Source organism: Pongo abelii, chromosome 9 (genome assembly GCF_028885655.2).
Source record: "Pongo abelii isolate AG06213 chromosome 9, NHGRI_mPonAbe1-v2.0_pri, whole genome shotgun sequence".
In the NCBI taxonomy this organism is placed as follows: domain Eukaryota; kingdom Metazoa; phylum Chordata; class Mammalia; order Primates; family Hominidae; genus Pongo; species Pongo abelii.
Window position 1 is genome coordinate 59,832,752 of NC_071994.2, and position 23,285 is coordinate 59,856,036.

The 23,285-nt window shown below is 51.2% G+C and overlaps 3 protein-coding genes across 20 annotated transcripts in view; 2 read left to right on the plus strand and 1 right to left on the minus strand.

The window, feature by feature from the left end:
• The window catches only part of ABCC8 (ATP binding cassette subfamily C member 8), an 85,613-nt gene extending 82,280 nt beyond the window's left edge, over nucleotides 1-3,333 (plus strand). For 7 of the 13 annotated variants that reach the window (XM_024255697.2, XM_054525868.2, XM_054525867.2 and 4 more), the window contains 3 exons: nucleotides 47-180; nucleotides 686-748; nucleotides 1,317-1,561. In XM_024255697.2, coding sequence (XP_024111465.1) covers nucleotides 47-180; nucleotides 686-748; nucleotides 1,317-1,454 — 335 coding nt within the window. In that variant the 3' untranslated portion in view covers nucleotides 1,455-1,561. Of the gene's footprint in view, nucleotides 1-46; nucleotides 181-685; nucleotides 749-1,316 lie in introns of all 13 variants that reach the window. The other 6 variants (XM_054525863.2, XM_054525865.2, XM_024255698.3 and 3 more) reach the window with 5 other exon arrangements.
• Nucleotides 3,334-5,693: 2,360 nt separating this feature from the next.
• Nucleotides 5,694-17,465, plus strand: KCNJ11 (potassium inwardly rectifying channel subfamily J member 11). 2 transcript variants are annotated; one of them, XM_003777802.5, is made up of 2 exons: nucleotides 5,694-5,883; nucleotides 7,213-17,465. In XM_003777802.5, exon 2 carries the CDS (start codon nucleotides 7,229-7,231, stop codon nucleotides 8,138-8,140), a length of 912 nt encoding a protein of 303 aa, XP_003777850.1. In that variant the 5' UTR covers nucleotides 5,694-5,883; nucleotides 7,213-7,228; the 3' UTR covers nucleotides 8,141-17,465. The 2 variants fall into 2 exon arrangements, with proteins under 2 accessions (XP_003777850.1, XP_054381851.1); XM_054525876.2 differs by lacking the exon at nucleotides 5,694-5,883 and having other exon boundaries at nucleotides 6,184-17,465.
• NCR3LG1 (natural killer cell cytotoxicity receptor 3 ligand 1) overlaps nucleotides 13,403-23,285 on the minus strand; it is a 29,747-nt gene continuing 19,864 nt past the window's right edge. For 3 of the 5 annotated variants that reach the window (XM_054523538.2, XM_054523537.1, XM_054523536.2), the window contains one exon: nucleotides 13,403-23,057. In XM_054523538.2, the coding sequence (XP_054379513.1) occupies nucleotides 23,009-23,057 (49 nt within the window). In that variant the 3' untranslated portion in view covers nucleotides 13,403-23,008. 5 annotated transcript variants of the gene reach the window in all.

Here is a 23,285-nt window from a genome sequence, read left to right on the forward strand (position 1 = left end):
CACAAGATTAACTCAGTCCTACTTCATCTCCCCGGGCTGTTTTCAGATGCCATCATCACAGAAGGCGGGGAGAATTTCAGCCAGGGACAGAGGCAGCTGTTCTGCCTGGCTCGGGCCTTCGTGAGGAAGACCAGCATCTTCATCATGGACGAGGCCACGGCTTCCATTGACATGGCCACGGTTGGTCCTGGGCACCTCCATGGGACCGTGGTCTTGGAAAGGGTTTAGTGGGATGCTAGGAAGAAATTTGCACGAAATAGTCCTGAGGCTCAAGTTGCCTTTAACATCAAATGCTATGTGTTGCAGAAAATGAAAAGAGCTGGGGGGACCCTGACTCTGTCTAGTCTTAGGGAATGTTACACACACACACACACAAAAAAAACACTACGCAAACACACACATAAGCTGCACACACAGACCCACACAGACTTCACACTGTCACCTATCACAACAGCACACACACAGCCACAACCACAACCTACATACACACACAGAGCTGAGCTCCCAACAGGCTGAGTCCAGTCCCTGAGTGCTGGGAACCTGTTCAGTCCTGTGGGGTGGGGGTGGGACTAGGATCGGGGTCAGATGGGAGCTGAGCCACAAACCTGGGCTCCACATCCCCCAAGCCAGGCTAGACGCCATCCATTGGGCAGGTGAGCCAACAGCTGTTGCCCCCACTTGGCAGGAAAACATCCTCCAAAAGGTGGTGATGACAGCCTTCGCAGACCGCACTGTGGTCACCATCGCGGTAAGGGGCCCATTGATGGGGTGCAGAGGGACACCCAGGGACAGGACCGGCCTCTTGTGGCTGTCATCAGTGCATAGCCCCTGGGCTTGCCTGGTCCCAGTAATCAAGAAAGAACCCTGAAGCAGTCAGTTCAGGGCAAGGGGTCTGGAGGGCATGCAGGGAGCCTAGGTTGCAGGATTTGGGGTGGGGGGTTTTGCCTCTGTACTTCCCTCAGATCTCCCCTCTCCTTCTCCAGGTTCCAAGGTCTGCCCCTGTCCCAAGGCCTTGTATGTTAGGCTGTGGTTACTTCTCCATAGGAAGTGGGGGAGGGGTTGTGGAGGGTCTCTGAGCCTTGAAGCCTGGAGGTGGGGTAGGGTTGGGACTTGGAGAGGAGAGAAGGGTGGTATTAGCAGATGGAGAGCTTGTAGTCACATCCACCCCAGGAAAGTGCAGTCCCCACAGTGACAGGACATTCCGGCCACATGCCTCATCCTCCTCCTCCAAGCTGCAGGAGGGCCGTCCTCAGCTGTGGCCCCCACTGCGGGTGGTGTTCCCACCATCCTGACCCGCCCCCTCCTGCCCTGCCCAGCATCGAGTGCACACCATCCTGAGTGCAGACCTGGTGATTGTCCTGAAGCGGGGTGCCATCCTTGAGTTTGATAAGCCAGAGAAGCTGCTCAGCCGGAAGGACAGCGTCTTCGCCTCCTTCGTCCGTGCAGACAAGTGACCTGCCAGAGCCCAAGTGCCATCCCACACTCGGACCCTGCCCATACCCCTGCCTGGGTTTTCTAATTGTAAATCACTTGTAAATAAATAGATTTGATTATTTCCTACTAGAGGCCCTGAGTCTGGTGGGCAGGGGCTGGCGGTGGATGGTGGGTTCAGTAGAACCAGCCTGGCTTTGGCATCAGGCAGAAGCTGTGTGAGCAAAAGCCTGCTTCCTTACCTGTGAAATGCCTCTATTAGTCAGCCAGGCTGCCACAACAACATATCACAGACTGGGTGGCTTTAAAACAGACTTTTTTTCTCACAGTTCTGGAGGCTGACGTCTGGGATCAAGGTGTTGGCAGGTTTGGTTTCTCCTGAGGCCTCTCTCCTTGGCTTGCAGAGGGCTGCCTTCTGGCTGTGTGCTCACATGGCCTTTGCTCTGTGCACATGCATCGCTGCTTTCTCTCTCTGTCTTAAAAGGACACCAGTCACATTGGATTAGGGCCCCACCCCTATGACCTCATTAAACCTTCATTATCTCCTCACAGGCCCTATTTCCAAATACAGTTACATTGTAGGATTAGGCTTCAACCTGTGAATTTGGCAGGACACAATTATGTCCATAGCAAGGGCGATAGCATTTCTGCAATGAGCTTATCAGATAAGGTAACAGATCTCCATACAGCTTGGTCTCCTTTCTTCCTACTTTCATTCTTGAATTAAAATCTGGATTAACACTATTTCAGTTGCAAATGACAGGAACCCAATTCAAAGTAACATAAGCAGAAACTGAATTTATTGCAGTATGTGACTGACAAAGCTAAGAGGTATACTACTTCAAGCATGGCTGGATCCAGGTGTTTGACATCCATCCGGGATATGTCTTCCTTTCTGGGTTCCATTTTCCTCTCCTTTCCTTATGACAGATGGCCACTAGCAGGTCCAGCTTACATCCTGCCCCAAGGCAACCCAAGAGGCAAAACAGATACTCCTTCCCAATAGTTCCAGCAAAAGTTTGGGAGCAAATCTCAATGGATCAATTTGGATCACATTCCCATCCCCACCCCACTGTGATCAGAGGGGTGGCATACACTGGCTGGCTAGGCCTGGATCATGTCTCCATCTCCATCCCCCAAGCACGGGCATTCAGAAACGGAAGGGTGGTCCTTCAGAGGGAAAGCACAGTGCATGAGCCACAGGTCAGCCAGGTGGTGTCTGGGAGACGCTGGAGCCCAGACACCAGGGAGACTAAAACAGCAGCTGGCCTGACTTCCTCTGCATCATGAAACAAGAGTGCACACCTGCCCTCGGCCAAGAAATGGCACGTGCTCATTTACATATCATTTTACGATCATTTGCATATCATCTGCAGTACTGGCTGCACCAAGCCCTGGGGTGCAGACCTAAGAGTCTTGAACCTGCATCCTCTTGGCTGCAAGGGGACCATAGAGGCACAACATAAGAAAAGCCCACCAGTGACTGTAAACTAGTTCAACCATTGTGGAAGTCAGTGTGGCGATTCCTCAGGGATCTAGAACTAGAAATACCATTTGACCCAGCAATCCCATTACTGGGTATATACCCAAAGGATTATAAATCATGCTGCTATAAAGACACATGCACACATATGTTTATTGCGGCACTATTCACAATAGCAAAGACTTGGAACCAACCCAAATGTCCAACAACGATAGACTGGATTAAGAAAATGTGGCACATATACACCATGGAATACTATGCAGCCATAAAAAATGAAGAGTTCATGTCCTTTGTAGGGACATGGATGAAACTGGAAACCATCATTCTCAGCAAACTATCGCAAGGACAAAAAACCAAACACCGCATGTTCTCACTCATAAGTGGGAATTGAACAATGAGAACACATGGACACAGGAAGGAGAACATCACACTCTGGGGACTGTTGTGGGGTGGGGGGAGGGGGGAGGGATAGCATTAGGAGACATACCTAATGCTAAATGACGAGTTAATGGGTGCAGCACACCAACATGGCACATGTATACATATGTAACAAACCTGCACATTGTGCACATGTACCCTAAAACTTAAAGTATAATAATAATAATTTAAAAAAAAAAAGAAAGAAAAGCCCATCAGTTATTGGAGGCAGGTCCAGTGCAGACCCCTGTGGATGTTCCAGGAGCCAGAGAAGCTCGGAAAGGAAGAGCTCTGTAAAGCCTGGCAGCCTGCCTGGAAAAGACAAAATTTGAATTAAACATTGTGGGGGATAGGGATTGGATAGGCAGAAAGTCAGAGAAAGGGCTGGGGTGGCAGGTAGGGACAGCAGGAGCTAAGGAGTGATGGTGGAAGTGTGTTAAGAGTGTTGGTTGATCAGGGAGGTGGGAGAGAGATTAGAGCAGTAGGGAGGGCATCATATCAGAGAGCCCTGAATGCCAGGGCAAGGAGTGTGGGGTATGCCCATGGACAAAAAGGGAGAAGGGTTTTGAGCAAGAAAGGGACTTGACAAGTTCAGTGTTTGGTGGAGATGACTATAAGCAAGTGCAGGATGCAGCAAAAGGGGAGGCTGAGCCTTTCAGGTGGGAGACTCACCCTTTCAGAAGGGTGAGCAGCAGGGAGGTGAGGCCTCAAGGCCGCACTGGGAGGCACAACCCAGCCTTTCCAGCTCTGAGATTTCCCCAGGGGCCCAGCAGCTTCCTCCACTGTGAGATCTTCCAAGAGCAGAGCCGGGGAACTGAAAGAGGACTCCACATGCCTACCACTGCTCCAAAGCCACCCCACCTCGACAGATTGAAGGGAAGTAGCAGGGGCAGGGCTGGGCCCACAGTGAGGTGTTGCAGGGATGCCCAAGGTCATCCTGGCCCAAAATCCCTGTATAACATCCCTCATGGCCCACCGACTTGATTTGGGTACCCCACAGATGTGGCTCATCTCTGGTTATTGTTATTAGAACTGACTCTTGCATATGTGAAACCAAAGCCTGCCTCTGTTCCACTTAAGTGTCCTGGTTCTACCCTTTGGGCCACGAAAAACTACTAGTTCATCCTCTTTCAAGGCCAGGTGTTTCTGCAATAGTGCCCAAATCCCTGGGGGACTTTCCTTTTCTGATGGCTGGACAGTTGTAGTTGCCTCAGAGATTTCCCCATGTAACCCTGTCTCCTTGAGCTTGCCACTCTGCTCATCTCATTTTACCCCCGCCTTCCTAGACACTGCATCTTTGTTAATATAGCCCATGATCACACCCATCCTTTGTAGCGGTGTTCGCTCTGCCTGCCGGTGGGCAGGCAGAGAAAGGAAAATCCAATATAAAATGCATATCTTGCCCCCACTGTGGCCCACAGCCACACTGCCCTTTCCAGACCCTGTCTCAAGCCCCCACTCCAACAAAATGGCCACAGATGGTCAGGGGTTCTTCCATAAGGATCTGAGCCACAGAGAGGGGTAAAGCCGTTACTGTTCCAACAACAGAGATCTAGCAGGCTTTCCCTCCCAGCTGAGAACCGGGGTCCATGCCACAGGGCAGCCTCAGGCTGATGCCTGAACAGAAACACCACCATGCCGGGACCAAGAGCCTGGGTCCCCCAGTGCCCGAGGCAGCCCTAACACACTGTTCAGGCCTAAATACCACCCATGACCTAACGTGGAAGAAGTCAGGTGACAGGTGTGAGAAAGTGTAAAGCAAGTGGCCTTGGCTCAAACCTTCTTTAAAGTTGGGCCGGAATGGTTGAGAAGATGGAGCCGCCCAGGCTGCCCCACAGCAGTAGCAGGTGTTAAACTGTGCTCCTTTCCTGCCGAGGCCTTTTTTTTTCTTTTTTTTATGAGACGGAGTCTGAGCTTCCATCAGATTGTCAAAGGATTCAAGACTAAGATTAAGAGCATCCCCCAAAGAGAAGCAGCTGCAGGTTGAGAAGTCCTCGGACCGCCTAATTTCCCCCAGCCCTGGGATTGGTGGCGCCGCCTCTCAGCGCCTCCTTTCCCGAGGAACCCGCAAACCTGGCGCGGCCGAGAGGCGGATTACTGACCCAAATACGGATGGGGATATTGGGAGAGGGGAGGCCAGGGCGACAGGGCGGCGGCCCCAGACTGGGAGGGCGGGTCACAGATCCTTCCCAGCCCCCCACTTTCGTAGAGCGTGGGCAGGAGGAACCTTTGGGTTCCGCGGATCAGAAAAACTCCGAAGGCCAGGTTATGAGTCCCGGGAGGGGAGGTGGAGGGCGGGGGCGGGGAGGGGCGGGGGCTTGCTCCGGCCCCGCCCCCTACGCTCCGGTGCAGGTCGGGCTCCCCCTGGCGGTCCCCGGCCCCTTTCCTCTCCTCGTGCGCCCCCCTCCCGCCGTCCTAGACCCCTGCCTAGCCCAGGTCGGTCTCCGCGGATCCACGGACGGACAGACAGACGGGAGAACGGCCAGCCGTGAGCGCCCGGGCGGCGGGAGGGGGCGGGGAGGCGACGGCCGTGGCGTGAGGAGCAGGAGCAGGTGCAGCGGCGGCGGCGGCGGGCGGGGCCGGGACCCGGCGCGGAGCGGGGGCTGCGGCGCGGGCGGGCGGCAGGGACCGGGAGGCCGCGACTCGGAGTCAGCCCCGCCGGGTCGCGCGCGGGGCCGGGGAGCCGGAGTTGAGCCGGGTGGGGTGGTGACTCCAGAGAACGCAGGATCCCAAGGAGACAGAGAGGACGAGAGCTGGAGGGGGATCCGGAGAGCGGCGGGGGCGCTCCGGGAGGGGTGGAGTAGGACATAGGGGGCGCACCTGGAGGGGAGACGGGGCGGGGGTGGCCAGGACCTGAGCTGGAGCTTGGGAGCCCGAAGGCCAGACAGGTGAGGCGGGAGACCCGGAGGTGGGGGTGAGGTCCGGTTAGTGGGAGAGATCCGGAGGTGTTAAGTTCTGAGCTGGGCTGAGAAGGCAGGCTGGGCTGGGATAAGGGCTCTCAGCGGGAGGCCCAGGGGTGGTCAGCTGGTGGGGGAAGCTGGGGGAGGACCCAGGGCCAGCTGGAGAGCCGGCAGGGTTGGGGGCTCCCTAGGCGACAGGCAGGTGGGCTCAAGGGTGAGGCTGTTTTTTTGTTTTGTTTTTTGTTTTTGAGACAGAGTCTCGCTCTGTCGCCCAGGCTGGAGTGCAGTGGCGTGATCTCGGCTCACTGCAACCTCCGCCTCCTGGGTTCAAGCGATTCTCCTGCCTCAGCCTCCTGAGTAGCTGGGATTACAGGTGCGCACCACCATGCCCGTCTAACTTTTGTATTTTTAGTAGAGATGGGGTTTCACCATGTTGGTCAGGCTGATCTCGAACTCCTGACCTAGTGATCTGCCCTCCTCAGCCTCCCAAAGTACTGGGATTACAGGCACCAGCCACCGCGCCCGGCCTGAGGCTGGTATTAAGAAGTGAAGTGGGACCCAGGTGGAGGTAAAGAAGAGTCTGGTGGGGAGTTATCTCAGAAGTGAGGCCAGCACAGGCTGAGTGCAGCCCCAGGGTGAGAAGGTGCCCACCAAGAAGACGCCGCAGTGAGGCCCTAGGCCACGTCCGAGGGGTGCCTCCGATGGGGGAAGCCCCTCCCTGGGGGTCACCGGAGCCATGCTGTCCCGCAAGGGCATCATCCCCGAGGAGTACGTGCTGACACGCCTAGCAGAGGACCCTACCGAGCCCAGGTACCGTGCCCGCCAGCGGAGGGCCCGCTTTGTGTCCAAGAAAGGCAACTGCAACGTGGCCCACAAGAACATCCGGGAGCAGGGCCGATTCCTGCAGGACGTGTTCACCACGCTGGTGGACCTCAAGTGGCCACACACGTTGCTCATCTTCACCATGTCCTTCCTGTGCAGCTGGCTGCTCTTCGCCATGGCCTGGTGGCTCATCGCCTTCGCCCACGGCGACCTGGCCCCCAGCGAGGGCACTGCTGAGCCCTGCGTCACCAGCATCCACTCCTTTTCGTCTGCCTTCCTTTTCTCCATTGAGGTCCAAGTGACTATTGGCTTTGGGGGGCGCATGGTGACTGAGGAGTGCCCGCTGGCCATCCTGATCCTCATCGTGCAGAACATCGTGGGGCTCATGATCAACGCCATCATGCTTGGCTGCATCTTCATGAAGACTGCCCAAGCCCACCGCAGGGCCGAGACCCTCATCTTCAGCAAGCACGCGGTGATCGCCCTGCGCCACGGCCGCCTCTGCTTCATGCTGCGTGTGGGTGACCTCCGCAAGAGCATGATCATCAGCGCCACCATCCACATGCAGGTGGTACGCAAGACCACCAGCCCCGAGGGCGAGGTGGTGCCCCTCCACCAGGTGGACATCCCCATGGAGAACGGCGTGGGCGGCAACAGCATCTTCCTGGTGGCCCCGCTGATCATCTACCATGTCATCGATGCCAACAGCCCACTCTATGATCTGGCACCCAGCGACCTGCACCACCACCAGGACCTTGAGATCATCGTCATCCTGGAAGGCGTGGTGGAAACCACGGGCATCACCACCCAGGCCCGCACCTCCTACCTGGCCGATGAGATCCTGTGGGGCCAGCGCTTTGTGCCCATTGTAGCTGAGGAGGATGGACGTTACTCTGTGGACTACTCCAAGTTTGGCAACACCATCAAAGTGCCCACACCACTCTGCACGGCCCGCCAGCTTGATGAGGACCGCAGCCTACTGGAAGCTCTGACCCTCGCCTCAGCCCGCGGGCCCCTGCGCAAGCGCAGCGTGCCCATGGCCAAGGCCAAGCCCAAGTTCAGCATCTCTCCAGATTCCCTGTCCTGAGCCATGGTCTCTCGGGCCCCCCACACGCGTGTGTACACACGGACCGTGTGGTATGGTATGTAGCCCAGCTAGGGCCTGGTGTGAGGCTGGGCCAGCCTCAGCTCAGCCTCCCCCTGCTGCTCCTCCAGGGTGTTACAAGGCACTTGGCACTATGCTATTTCTGGCCTCAGCAGGAACCTGTACTGGGTTATTTTTGTCCCTGCTCCTCCCAACCCAATTCAGGACTGGCTCACCCCTCTCCCCCACCCAAGGCTGCAGAGGCTGTGGGAGGTGCTGGGCCCTAGAGCTGTGTGTCCAGCCAGTCCTGGGTCCCCAAGATTGACCAGCCACACACTGGGCTGGTGGCTGGGGAAGAACAATCCCCTGAGGGCTGCTGCTTTGCTTCTGTGGCTCCAAGAAGTGCCTGTGGTCAGGCCCCAGCTCTCCTTGGTCCCTGAAAAAGCACCTGGCTAAGGGCTGGGCCTGGCCAGCAGGGAGGGCAGTTGATGAGAGAGCGTGTTCCCGCTGGAGGGTTGGTGCTGTGGAGCCTACACCGGCAGGGACAGCCTGGGGCTGACAGGGCTCCCCTCCGAGGGCCAGTTTCAGGGCTGGAAGGGGAGGAAGCAGGGGAAGGTGACCTGAGGAGGCTCGGCTTTGTAGAGCCCCGCTCAGGCACAGGGAGGAGAGGCCAGGGCTCCTGCCTTTTGCCACATTGGCCTCCTGCAGTGAGGGCTCCGTGGGCTGGGGCTGCTGCCCCTGCCTACTTCCTGCCTGTCCCCAGAGGCTGAGGAGAGGGGGTACTGTGCCCACCACACGATTAGGCCTCAGACCCAACTGTGGTCCTGGCTCCACGACAGTGGCTGCCACTCACTTTGTCCAGAGGGTGGCTTGGGGGTGGGTGTCTTTGGCTTGCTGGAAAAGGTGTGGGAACGTTCAGGATGGTGGGAGGGAGTGAGGTCCCTGAGGTGAAGAGGCCCTTGGTCCTGATGGGTTTGACCCGCGCCTGGACCCTTGGAGCAGTGTTGTGTGAACTTGCCTAGAACTCTGCCTTCTCCATTGTCAATAAAGCCTCCCCCTCATGACCTAAACTCTGGGCTTTTCTTGCTGGGGAGGCAGCAAGCATGCTGGTGGGAAGGGAGGCAGGGACTGGCAGCTGCCACCCCCTTCAAGAGGCACCATAGACCCTAGCAGGGAGGCCAGGGGAGGGACGGAAGGCTGGCACCTCTTCCACCAGTTCAGGGGGACCTTCCCCCCTCCTGCCTCAGGTGGCCCAGCCCTGTCAGCCTGTCTGGCCAACTCAGCCTTTGGGCACTCACCAGGCTTTGCAACCCTGGGCTCTGTCTCTACTCCCAGGGACCTGCTGGAAGGCTGGAGTGCCCAGGGAGAGGGGTAGAGGTGTCACAGGCATTAGTGTAGTAATTGGAGCACTAACTCTCTGAACCAGCCAACTGCCTGGGTTCGAATCCTGGCTCTAGCTGTATGACTTTTGTCAAGTAACTTAACCTCTCTGTGTCTCAGTTGCCTCATCTATAACATGGATGCTAATAGTACCTACCTCATAGAATTGTTTTGGAAGTAAATGAAAAATATGTAAAATGCTGAAGTGCCTGGTCTACAGTAAGTGCTCAATAAATGTTAACTATTGTGACTGCTGCTGAATCAGCTACATGATGAGGAAACGGCCAAACAAGTGTTAAAGAGAGACGGTGCTTTTATTTTGCCCTTGGTCTTGTTTCTTTGCCAGGTCTTTCTTTCCACATGGTGCCCCCTCCTAGCTGAGACCATGATTTTAGGGGCTGTGGCAATGCCTGTGACCGGGTCTCCTTGTCTCTATCTCACCCACTGCAGTACATCTGCCACACCGCCTCCAGGGTGGTCTTAGAAGGGTGGGTCACCCCCCACCCCCACCATGAAATACCTTCGGTAGTTTCCCATCAGCTCTGGGTCAAGGCTAGCTTCTTAGCCAGCCATTTCAGGCTGTGACTGCCTCTCCAGCCTTATGGCCCACTGTTTTCTTGCCAGGAGTCTGCACTTGCCCACCCACTTCCCTGGGTACGTCGCTGTTCTATCCCTCCTGGCACATAATGTTGAGCTTCCTACCTCCCAGACCTTGCTTATGTTATTCCCTTGGCCTGGACTGCCCAGGCCTCCCCTCTGTCTGTTGAAATCCATAAAAATCCAGGCCGAGTGATGCCTCCTTGAAACCTTCCCTGATTTCTCTGGAAAAGGAAGGTCCCTTCCCTCTGCTGTGCTATGGGCATTCTCCTTTTGCCTACGTTTAGGGGTCTGTCTCCCCATCCCCAAGTCCATGGCTTCCTGAGGTCAGGGACTGTGACTCAGCACTGTGGCTGGCTTACATGGAGTAGGTGCTACATGAATGAACAAGTGAATGAATGAATTAATGAATGGATGGCATACAGGACAAAAAACCAGGGTTATTGCTACAGTGTGAGGCCTGCATACAGGGCATCAGTGAGGGTCTGTCTCAGGCGGCTCCAGAGGCAGGGCCAAGGGGCCAGGAAGTTGCCGCTGCTGGTCTGAGCTCTAAGCTGCTCTCTCCCGGCACCCATGCAGTCCCCAGCGCCAATTCCCTTCCTTGCAGAGCTGACCCATTTCTGGTTTTGAGGGTGAAGGGGTGAAAGCTACTCAGAGTCAGCCCAGCATTCTAGGAGGCTGGCTCTTGCGACTCAGCTTGGCTGCCATTAAGGCCAAGGTGAAGGAACAGACTCACTAATAAGGACCTGCTGGCAGTACCATCCTTGGAGCCCCAACCAGAGTAACCTTCCTCCACCCCTCAGGGACCTTAAGCTGCTGGTGAGTGTGAAGCCCACAGAACTGAGGGCTTAGCGCCACCTGCTGGCCACAGAGAAGACTTACTTCAGCAGAGAAAATCAGGACCACTGGTCCTAGGTTTTCCACCAACTCTGAGGGAGACCCCAGCCTTAAGGCATAACCCAGGGAGGGGCTGGAAAGCTCCAGGCATAGAGAGGCAGTTCGACCAAGCCTCCCTCCTCCGCGAAGGTGTTCTTGCCCACTGATGGTGCTACCTCCATCTGGGGGGCACCCTTTCTCTATGGCACTGGCCTCAACTGGACAAAGAAGTTCACCTGAGCGCTACTCAGCCCAGCAGGAACTTCTGTGATAATTTTGTTTGTGATATTCTGCCTCCAGGATTGCATCCATTAGTCATCATGTGACAGCAGAGGAAGCAGTCCAGCTCGTCCACACGCTATGTGCAGAGCTGTCTCAACTCCAGGGCCCCTGAAAAGGAGAAGGGAAGTACCGTGTGTCACTGTGGCCCAGCAGGACTATGAGAGAAGCACCGTTCTTCTTTGAGTTTGTAGATGAGGAAACAGGGTCAGAAAGGGTGTCTCAGACCATTCAGGCGTCTATAACAAAATACCATAGACTGGGTGGCTTATAAACAACAGACGTTTACTACTCACAGTCTGGAAGCTGGGAAGTCCAAGATCAAGGTGCCAGTGGATTCAGTGTCTGCTGAAGGGCCTTTCTTTCCCCTGTAACCTTACATGGTGGAAGGTGTGAGGGAGCCCTCTGGGGCCTTGTTACATAAGGGCACTAATCCCATTCATGAGGATTCCACCCTCATCACCTCCCAAAGGCCCCACTTCCAAATACCTCACCTTGGGCATTAGGATTTAACATGTGCATTTTAAGGGGACACAGACATTTAGCCTATAGCAGGAAGTAATTTGCTAAGATCTCACAGCTAGTAGGAGGCAGGTCCAAGATTTCAGCCAAAGTCTGTCTAATGCCACAGCCCTGCTCTTCCCTCCCCCTCTTTCCCCTAGCACACAGTCCCAGTGACCTAAGCTCCAGCTTTTAGTAGGGCTGCACCTTGTTGTAAGTGTCACATTCACCACAGGGAGAAAGTTGTCTCCCAACCAAGGGAAAGAGGGAAGGTGGAACTCAGCAAGCCCCTGGGCCTCCCTGAGATCCCAGATTGGAAACTGGCAGCAGGCTTGGCTGTTCTGTGGCAGCCTAGATTATGTCCAGAACACCTATGAAGTCAGAACAACCTCACTGGCACTTTTTCTGGCCCACGTGCATGGTGAGCCCTCCATCTTCTTCCTTCTTACAGGAAGACTGGGCTCTTTGCCTTCCAGGCTCTTCTTCCAGCCAGTCAGGTGTCAATGCAGCCTGATTGGGCACATCTGCCGCCCATCTGTCCCCAACTCATATCAATGGTGTGAGATATGTCCTGGGCCTCAGTCCTGAGCTTCAGAGGGAAGGCAAGCCAGGCCACCCTCTTCCTGTGTGCTAGTCTAGAAAAACTAGCCCACTCGCACACTAGAACCTGCCCAGGCCTAACACCTATGGATTCGGCATCTCCAGCCAATGTCACCATGAGACCCATCCGAGCCCCACTAATGTGCACCTCTGGCCCTTCTGCTGGAGAGGACTCACGCAGCTTCTCCAGGGCCCACTTTCTCTCCACGGGCAGGAGGCTCTGTCCTTCACCTGAGCTCCTCCCCCACATCTTTTTCTAGGTAGAACTTTCCAGGGAGCTTGCATTCACAGCAGGAGAGCTGCCCTGACACTCCACAAGTCTCTGGGCTCCCCAGGGCCTCTGAGGTCTCCCAGGCCCAGATATCAGACCCTCTGTGTTGTACCAAGTGTCCAGATAACTTTAGAAAGAAGACATGAATTCTGTTCATCAAAGTCATGTTGACCTCAGGTCCGAAGAACAACAGATTGATTCCAGCTTGAAAGAAGCTGGGGAAAGGAAGAACAGTGGGGTTAGTCAGAGCTGGGCCAGAAGTGCCTTTTGTTGTGCTGGATTCTGGGTTATTGGCAGCCCCTCTGCCAGATCTACCCACCTAGGGCACTGACTCTATGGGAGTGGAAGCAGTTGCTACCCACACCCTATTCTAGTTCCACTCTGGGCAGGTCCAACTCTGGAGTGATGTGAAGAGCAGGCTGCCTGGACTGGCCAAACTGGGTCCAGGAGTGTGAACTTCTGCCTTTCCCCAGACCTCAATTTCTGGTAGGCACCAAGGCCAATGAGTGAAACGAGTAATACAAAATGCCTGTGCAGCTCCACAGCTTATTACCTTCAGTGGGGGAAGCAACAATGTTCAGGTATGCAGCACAGGTTGGCACTACCTAGAAGCTGTCTATAGCTTATAGGATGCAGTTGACTCTTTTGTTAGTCATGCACCTCCCCTTCATGAAATGATATTGTTCCTTGCAGCACAAATATGTCCCAACCTCCTCCTCCCCAGATCATCAGCCCCCAACTGAAGCAAAATAGACTTTGGGTAGTCTTTCCTCTGTTTACTCTTTACTTCATTTGATCAATTCCAATTTTTTTCATAATGCCATTATTATTGAGGGAAGGGGAGTAACTTCAAGGTAATCCAGAGAGAAGCAAATGCAATACAGTTCTGACTGAGATGCAGATTCCTTTTTGTTAAATGCCGACTGTGTCCTTGGTTTCCCATTCACCTGGGAAGTAGAAGAATAAAAATCATTCCATAGTTCCATCCAAGGAGGGCAGCTGCAACAGTGTGCTCTTGAGCAGGCAGTCTGGGTCATCAGGAAAAGCCATTCCAGTTACTCACGCATTCTCTGAGAAACCTTGTCATCTCTGCCATCTGTCTCTGTGTAGGAACTGCCAAAGTCCTTCGGTTCCCCATCTCAAATAAGCAGTGAATGGGTTACTTCCCTCATTCTAATCCTTCAGTCCCTCCTTGTGTCCGTTTGGATCTTCCAGGAAGCAGCTTTCAAGATGGAGTTAGAAGTACAAGTAAGTAATTAGGGGTGGTTCCCGTGAAAGATAAAGGGGAGAGGCTGTAGGGGGGAAAGCCTCAGACCACAGTGCAGGCTGACTGTGAAGGAGAGGCAGGGGGAATGAGGGAGGACTAAGATGAGCCTCAGGCTACAGTACAGTAAGTCCTCACTTAATGGAGTTGATAGGATCTTGGAAATTATGACTTTAAATAAAATAATGTAGAACAAAACCAATTTTCCCATAGGCTAATTGCTGTAAGAAAGAATTAAGTTCACAGCATATTTCTGATCATAAAACACAACATCAAACTTCTAAATAAAGACCAAACACTTCAATATTTAACACTGAAATAAATGTTTACATATACATTGAGGAATGATTACTAATACTAATGACCAATACTAGGCCAGGCACGGTGGTTCATGCCTGTAATCCTAGCACTTTGGGAGCCCAAGGCAGGAGGATAGCTTGAGCTCAGGAGTTTGAGACCAGCCTGGACAACATAGCGAGACCTTATCTCTACAAAAAATACAAACAAATTAGCCAGGCATGGTGACATGCGCCTGTAGTCCCAGCTACTCAGGAAACTGAGGTGGGAGTATCGGTTGAGCCCAGGAGGTGGAGGTTGCAGTAAGCCAAGATTGTGCCACTGCACTCTGGCCTAGGTGACAGAGTGAGACTTTGTCTCAAAAAAAAATTACTAAAAACAAATAGTAATTACTCACCCAATGATTCCAGTTCAGAGTTGTGGGTGGCCAGAGCCTATCCCAGTGGCTCAGAGCACTAAGTGGGCATCAACCCTGGAGAGGATGGTATCCGGCTGTAGGGCATGCTCACACCCACACCCTCACTCACTCTGGCACCATTTAGACACCCCAATTTACTGAAAGTGCTCATCTTTGCGATGTGGGAGGAAACCAGAGTACCTGATGAAAACCCATGCAGAACATGCAAACTCCACACAGACAGTGGCTCAGGTTGGGAACTGAATTTTTTTTTCATCAATGTGATAACAAAATGACATCAAATAAAATGATGTTATTCTAGCACCTAATATACACTCTGAGAAAGTCTTGGCCACCCCAGATCCCCAAGATCAGCAGCTGGAGATCTCGGGATATAGTTCAGTATTCCAGCATCAGCTCCCAACACGGAGCTTCTGCCTTGCTCAGTCAGTGGCAGAAGCAGTCTGGGGAGAGCATGGCACCAGCTGGAATACTGAAGCAGATCCCTGAGATCTGTAGCTGGAGCCCGTCAGCTGACTGCACTCCTCACACAGGCTCTCTCTCGAAGGGGGTCTCAGAGGCACATCTCTGTGGCTACCACACTTCTTTTGGTCAAAGCTCAGCTTCCTGAGGAGTTGTAGCACTTAGCTTATGCTGTGTAACAAAGCCAGTATAAAACAGTGGCTTTAAAAAACATTTTAAATATTAATGTAATATTTAAAATGTTTTACATATTAAAAGTATTTTCCAAGTATTTGAGAGTTGGCTCTGCCAGCTCTGCTGATCTCAGATTTGCTCACATGGAGTCAGGTGGCTGTCATCTAATCTAGCCTGGCCTCCACTGGAGCAACAAGGATGTGGTAGCCAACATCTCTCATCCTCCAGCAGGCTAGTCTGGACCTGTTCTTCTCTCAGCACCATTAGAAGCACACGAGGAAGCAAATGACACACAAGGCCTCTTGGGGCTTACACTTAGAACTGGCATGTCTTCACTGCTGTCTTCTTAAGTTGGCTGAAAGAGGTCACATGGTTGGAGGCACTGCAAAGTTACACAGCAATGGACATGGATGCAGGGAAGCGTGTAGGATTGGAGTCATCTTTGCAAACAACTACAGGATCCAGCTGATCATAAAGGATTTGTTTTCTTTTTCCATAAGCATCATTGCTGATGTTGGGGTTATCAGCAATAAACTCATAGTTTTACAGTCTCACCAATGCACCACAATGTAGCAGTCTCTCATTGCCCAAGGTATCACCTGAAGTTCTTTGTCTCACAACCAAGAAAATTAAGGAGTATGGACCCCAAAGGTGAGGTTGGAGCAAAAGTTTAAAAAGTGAAAAAAGAAAGCTCCCCACTGCCAAGAGGGGGCCCAAAAGAGTGTTGCCATTTCACAGTTGAATACAGAGGCTTTTGTAAGAAATTGATGAGTGCTGCACATCTCATTTGCATAAAGTATGAATTTCTGGTAGTTCTACCCTATCCTCCCAGTGTGCATGCAGGCCCTTAGCTTGAGTTACTCCATATGGCTTTGTTCCCCTTACTGCACATGTCTCAGGGGATGGAATTTTCCATTGTGGGCATCTCTGGGCAAGTCTCCTGTGTAGTCTTTCTTACCTAGGCAGCTGTGGACATGTCTAAGGCAAGCCTCCCTGTACAAGTTCTCTTGTCTGTGCCTGCAGTTTGATTTTTCAAGCTGTTCTTTTGTTTGGAAGAATTTTACCGAGGACCCACCCTAACTGCCTGTCTGACTGGTTTCTTCCTTCCTCCTCTCTCATTCCCTGCTTCAGGAGTGGAGACCCCAACTGCTGTTGGAGAAAGTGGACGATGACCACTCCTGGCTGCTTCCTGCTGGAAGGGGGCGTCGTTGGGATTACAGCAGTTAGGGCTCCTCCTGAGATTGGTCTAAGGGTCCCCGGAAGAATGGCGTGTCTATGTGTGGTTCTATCTGCAGCATCATTTGGAGTTTAATAGCCTCTAAGTGAGAGGAAACAATTTGAGTTACAGTATTGAATATACAAAGTCCAAACATTAGTACAAAACACACGAGCAAAAGGGGGCCTAATAAAGGAGCTAACCAGTTCCACAAAGAAGACTGGAATCCATTTAGGAGGGATTGTAGCCAACTGGGACTGGAGCCCACATTCTCTCTTAATCTGTCAATGTTCTAATTTGATCTTTAAGCACCTGTACATTCTCTTCTACTTGACTAGAGGTGTTGATCTAGAAGTGACATGCTTCTTTTTAAAAGTGCACAGGTACCCCCTACTTTGGCCATAAGGATATCTAGGGCCTATTTTGCATAACTACTGAGGCTAAAGAGTTTATGAATTGTTGTTGTGCTTCTATGGCTCCTACTGTTGGCTTCTACCCTTGTTGCAACATAATAGAAATATTAAGTACTGATCTTTCAAGGAGAGGAATACCAGCAAACCAGAATAGGCCTCTGGCTATAGAATCCCCTATCCATGGTTTTTCTAAGATAGGATTTGTCATGTGCAGGTCCTACCCAATCTTCTCTTTCAGTTAAGTCTCCATACGAGGGCATGGAAATGATAGACCTCTTTGTTCAGCACATCTGAGATAGCACACTCGCTAGAAAAGAGGCTAGGCTAGGGATGTCCCCAGATGATGCTGCCATATCAGTGAAATTTAAAGATAACAGGTCAGGAACCACTGCCACGATAGCGCAGGTTCCCTTCCAGTGCCTAGGGAAGATTAAGGGTAGCCAGGAGCCACAAAGGAAATAAAGCCCTGTCCCCTGAAGGGCCGGTTCTAAGTTGTAGCTTGTGAGAGACACAGGCAGATCTTTCTCATATCTTAGAAGCTTCCCCCTCTTGCATATAATAGGAACATCTTTGGGATGGGGATATCCATACTCAGGATAGTCACTCATGATGCCATTTGGAATTTTACATGCTAAATGAGAAGGGTCCACCTGATAAATTGAGTTTTTTGTTTGTTTGTTTGTTTTTTTTTTTGAGACGGAGACTTACTCTGTCGCCCAGGCTGGAGTGCAGTGGCACAATCTCAGCTCTCTGCAACCTCTGCTTCCCGGGTTCAAGCAATTCTCCTGCCTCAGCCTCCCGAGTAGCTGGGACTACAGGCATGCACCACCACGCCTGGCTATTTTTTTTTTTTTTTTGTATTATTAGTACAGACGGGGTTTCACCATGTTGTCCAGGTTAGTCTTGAACTCCTGACCTCATCATCTACCTGCCTCAGCCTCCCAAAGTGCTGGGATTACAGGTGTAAGCCACCACACCTGGCCGACAAATGGAGTTTCAAAAGACCAGGAACACAATATGTCCTGGCCAATATCTCAGATAATGCCCCCTTGTGACAGGGGCTGTCAGTCCAGAAGTCTCCTGTTCTGTTCACCCACAGATTTGTAGGCCATTACTACTAAGCATCATACAGGGGGTCTGGAATTCCATGAGGGTGCATGTCTGGGAAGGCCTATGTGTTGTTTTTTACATTATAGTGCCGTGTGTCAGGGTGGTTACCCAGAGCCTGCCATTGCCAGCAGGACTTCCAACCAGGAGGAGAGGCTGAATTCTGAAAGCCTCCCCTCCATATGGCTTCCAGTTTTCTTAGATCATCCTTCTTATGTCTTTTTCTCCAAACCTCCAAGCTTTCAGCAATTACAAGTATGGTGTTATAATATTTGAGATCTCCCAGGTATGGTCCTTTTCCTCTGCTTTTAAAACAGGAGGAGGCATTTGCTATTACCCAGCCAACTTTTCCTAGCCTGAGGGTGTGAGGCTTATCTTTGGGGAAAGTGTTTTCTGGCACCAGGGAGGAAATGCTTTCCTGGGAGGAGTTAGTTACTCAGTTGAAAGTGTTCCCATACCATGCTCCACTTATGCCTGACAAGTCTTTAATGGCTAAAGGTAAAGCTAACAAAGAGAATCCTAAGACAGTAAATACCAAGTCATCAAGAGGTTCCTTAGTGTTACTGAACTGAGCAAACCGCTCAGGACAGACCCAGCAATTAGTCTTGTATAAATGGGAGATGGCTGATACCATAGAGGCTAAAGGGTGTGATGTATTACCAAACCCAATAAAAAGTCCTAGCAGACTCGGCCCCACTGGGTAGAGGCTGCTTTAAATGAGGGACCATTGTTGCTTTGGAAGTACTTAGGGAGCCCAAAGCGAGGAATTATTTAACTGATTAGTATTCTCACCACCTCAGAGGCCTTTTCTGTTCGGCATGGGAATGCCTCTACCCAGTTAATGAAGGTATGCACTCACACCAAAAGATATTGAATGCCATTTATTTTTGGCATATGGGTGAAGTCTATCTGCCAGTCCTCCCCTGAGTAACTTCCCATCCTTTGAGTGTGGTGGGGAAGAAGTCATCTGTTAAAGGGATTATTTTTAAGAGGGTTTCACGAGTATTAACAACCTATTTGACCATTTTTAGTAGATTTTCTCCTGAGAACAATCTTTGGACACATTGATGTCTTATGCTTTCCTAAGTGAAAGGCTCAGTGGAGGATTTTAAGAATCTTCCATTGGCTGGAGGCTAGCAAGCGTACTTTGCTATCTTCTGATTGTAACCATCCTGAGGGTTGAAAAGTATACCTTGAGAGGTGGCCCATTCTATCTCTGTAGGGGAATACTGAGGCTTTATTTCCTTTATGTAGCCCTCCCAAATCAGAGGGGTCTCAAGTGTATTGGGACCTTGGGGCCTTCTTACTGCTGACTTAGCTCTTTGGTCTGCTAGCCTGTTTCCTTTGGCTATTTCATCTACCCCTTTCTGATGCCCTCTGCAACGTCTGACCGCTAATTCTCATAGGAGGAACACTGAGGATAATAGCCTGTTGATGTCTTGATGGTATTTAATGCAAGACCCATTAGTGGTGAGGAAGTGCCTTTCCTTTCAGATGGCAGCATGGGCAAGGAGAACTAGAAAGGTACACTTGGAGTCAGTATAAATGTTAGCTGTCTTTCCTTTGCTTAGTTCAAGTGCTCTTGTGAGAGGGATCAGCTCAGCTGATTGAGTGCATGTGCCTGGTGAGAGAGGCACATTTTCAATGTTATTTAGGGTGACTACTGCATATCCCACTTTACAGACTCCCTGTCCTACAAAAGAGCTCCCATCCATAAAGTGGGTCCAGTCTGGATTTTCTAGGGGAATTTCTTGAGATCCTCCCTAGCGGCATAGTTGTACTACAGTCTGTTCACAATTATGTTCAGTTTCTCCAGTTTCCTCTGGGAGGAAAGTGTCTGGGATCAGGCAAGGACAGGTTTTTAACTGGACTGCAGATTCCTCTGGCAGCAAAGCCTGATACTTGAGGAGGCAGCTGTCTGTTAGCCAAAGACTCACTTTAGAGGACAGCAAGTCTGCCACATTATTTATGTGAGGTATAAAAGGTTATTCCCCAGGGTTAACTTGGTGGCCTCTGGGACTAGCAGGGCCACTACTGTAACTGCTCAGAGGCAAGTTGGCCATCCTTTAGCCTCCAAGTCAAGCTCTCTACTTAAGTAACCTACTGGCTGTTGAGATGGGCCTTGAACTTGAATTAAAACTCCCAGGGCCATTCCTTTCCTTTATGATACATGAAGATTAAAGGACTTCCCTACGGAAAGACTGGGGGCTGGTGCTTTAAGCAAGGCTTGTTTTAACTGATTAACGGCCTTTTGACCTTCAGGTTCCCAGGTCAGGAAGTGAGTTTTAGCCACTTGAATTTCTTTTATAAGGTGATATAAAGGGCAACCTATTTTATCATACCTGGGTATCTGTAACCTACAAAAACCCGTAACGCCCAAGCATCCCTCAGCTGTTTGAGGGTTCTGGGGAGAGGAAAGGAGGAAATGGGATTAATCCTCTCCTCGCCTAGTGCTCTTGTTCCCTTCTGACAAGACCAGACCTAGGTACTTTACCAAAGTCTGATAGAACTAAGCCTTAGATTTTGAAGCCTTATATCCCTTTCCAGCTAGGAAATTAAGGAGAGCCTCAGTGCCATCTCAAGAAACTTCCTCAGTTGGGGCACAGAGGAGAATGTCATCTACATATTGTAAAACTTTAACCTGAGAATGGAAGAATTTGAAGAGATCTCTTGACAATACTTGCCCAAATAGGTGGGGGCTATCTCTAAATCCCTGAGGCAGTACAGTCCATGTTAACTGGCTGGTTTGATTGGAGGGGTCTTCAAAGGTAAACAAGTATTGGGAGTAAGGGTGTAAAGGTATACAGAAAAAGGCATCCTTTAGGCCCAGAACCGTGAACGATTTAGTTCCCTCGGGTATTTGAGTTAGCGAAGTATAGGGATTGGGATCTACTGGATGAATCGTAATCACAGCCTCATGAATAAGGCAGAGGTCCTGAACTAGTCTCCGTTCCCCATTGGATTTTTGCACCCCTAATATTGGGGTGTTTCAAGGGCTACTGCAAGGCCTAAGGAGGCCTTGTGCCTTTAGGTTATCAATGCTGGCTTCTAGCCCTTTTCTACTTTCTGGCTTCAGGGGGTATTGTCTCTGGTTAGGAAAAAAAGTGGGATCCTTGAGGTGGATCCAGACTGGTATAGTGGTTATAGTCCGGCCACTTCTTCCCTGAGTTGCCCAAACCTCTGGGTTAATACTGGTTTCCACTAAGGGGAGGCAGAGTTTGTCCTGGAGCCATAAGGATGGTGGCCCCCATACGTGCTGGAGTATCTCTACCTAATAAAGGAGTGGAACTTTCAGGCATGACTAAAAAGCCCTGTGTAAACAGTAGGTTTATCTGACTGCAGCTAATAGGTTGAGAAAAATATCAAGTTAAAAGTCTTTCCTGAGATGCCCATCATGGTTGTGCTATGGGAGGAACGAAGGCCAGAATTGGAGAGGAAAACAGAAGACTGGCTCCAGTGTCCAGAAAGAAGTCTACCTTCCTCCCTTCGAATTCCAAAATCATCTGGGGCTCCTGGGTAGTAACAGCAGTCTGAGCCACTGGAGCCAGGGAGTTGAGCCCCAGGACCCATCAGTCCTGCTGGACCATTTGTGAGACTGGCTCTGGACTCAGTGACCTATGCTTCCCAGGACAGTCTGCCTTCCAGTGGTCCCCATTGTATACTGGACAGGGTTGAGGTGGCTTCTTCTTGCTGCCTAGGCAGTCCCTTTTGAAGTGCCCTGGTTTGCCACATTGGTAGCAACTAGCAGGTGCACCTTGGGGATACTGGGTTTTATACAAAGTGGCCACCAGAGTCTCTGCCTTTTTCTTGTGTTTCCTCTCCTTCCCCTGGGCCTCCTCCTGGTCCCTATTATAAAAGACCGAGGTGGCTACCTTCAGGAGGTTTTGTAAGGTGCTATCTGGTCCCATGGCCTGTTTCTCCAGCTTCCTTCTGATATCAGGGGCTGACTGAGTAATAAACTTGTCTTTCAAAATTAGCTGTCCCTCAATTGAATTATTTATGTGAGGTACAAACACACCTCACAGGAGACAGGGAAGTGTGTTTCACTACAGCCTCTCTCAGCCTTTCCAAAAAGGCTGAGGGACTTTCATCTAGTTTTTGATCTATCATGGAGAGTTTGGGGTAATTAAGAGGCTTGGCTCTGGTCCTCTGTAGGCCCTCTAATAAGCACATTTGAAAATGTTTTCTTTGCCACTCATCTAAGGTACCACTGGGGTCCCAATTATGTTGTTCAAGGGGCACTGCCTCGCTTCCTATTAGGTATGTGAATGCTGGTTCTTTCTCACCTTCTTTCCTTATTGAGTGGCTATAGAAGACATGTTGTTCATCTCTGAATTTTTCTGCTGCCTGCAGGGCTACCTGTTTCTCTGAAGTAGTTAAGAGTTTAAAAGCAACCTAACATCACTCCAAGTAAGGTCAAACACCTGAGTTAGGTTTTGGAAAGCCTCTATATATCTATCAGGTCAACAGAGAACTTGCCCAGGTCCCCCTTTATTTGCCCAAGGTCCTGTAATGAAAAGGGAACTTCAACCCTAGTGGCACCATGTCCATCAGGCATTTACTGTAGGGGTAACAGTAAAGTTGGGGGTTGGGAGGGTAGAACTGGAGTTGTTGATGTTGTGGCTGGAGGAGATTCCCAGATAGGGGAAACAGGAAGGATTGGAGCATCCGGAACTGCATCCGAGTGTTCCCTAGGGGTTTGTTTCTCAGACTTTGGGGAATTATCATCTATGGACTTGCCTGATGTAACTGTTAGGAGAGCAGGGTCAATTCTACAACACTGACAAAGATCTGGGTTGTCTCTCAAGGCAAAGAAGGCTTGCACATAAGGAACCTCGGACCATTTGCCCTCCTGTCTGCAGAAAACATCTAGTTGTTGAATGGTATTAATATTAACACTTCCCTCAGGAGGCCAGGCCTCCCCATCCTGCAGCTGGTAAGATGGCCATGCCCAAGTACAAAAGAATACGAGGTGCTCTTTCTTCAGAGTCTGAGTGTCAAAGGAGTTCCAGTGTTTCATAATGCACTTGAGAGGAGTATAGGCTGAAGATGATTTGTTACACATCTAGAAAAAGAGGAGAGAAAAGGCATCCCTTAGTCTCCTTTGTCCTTCTGGAGTGACCAACAGCAGAGAGAAAAATAGAAGGGGCGTCCCCCTTCTCCTCTTCCCTCCCATTTCCTCAGGTTCCTGGTGACCATTATAGGTGCTGCCCATGGATCCAAGCATGACCTTCACCCACGAATCCGGAGGAGCTAGCTTGTGCTCACCTGCACAAGGCCCTAGCTCTCCACC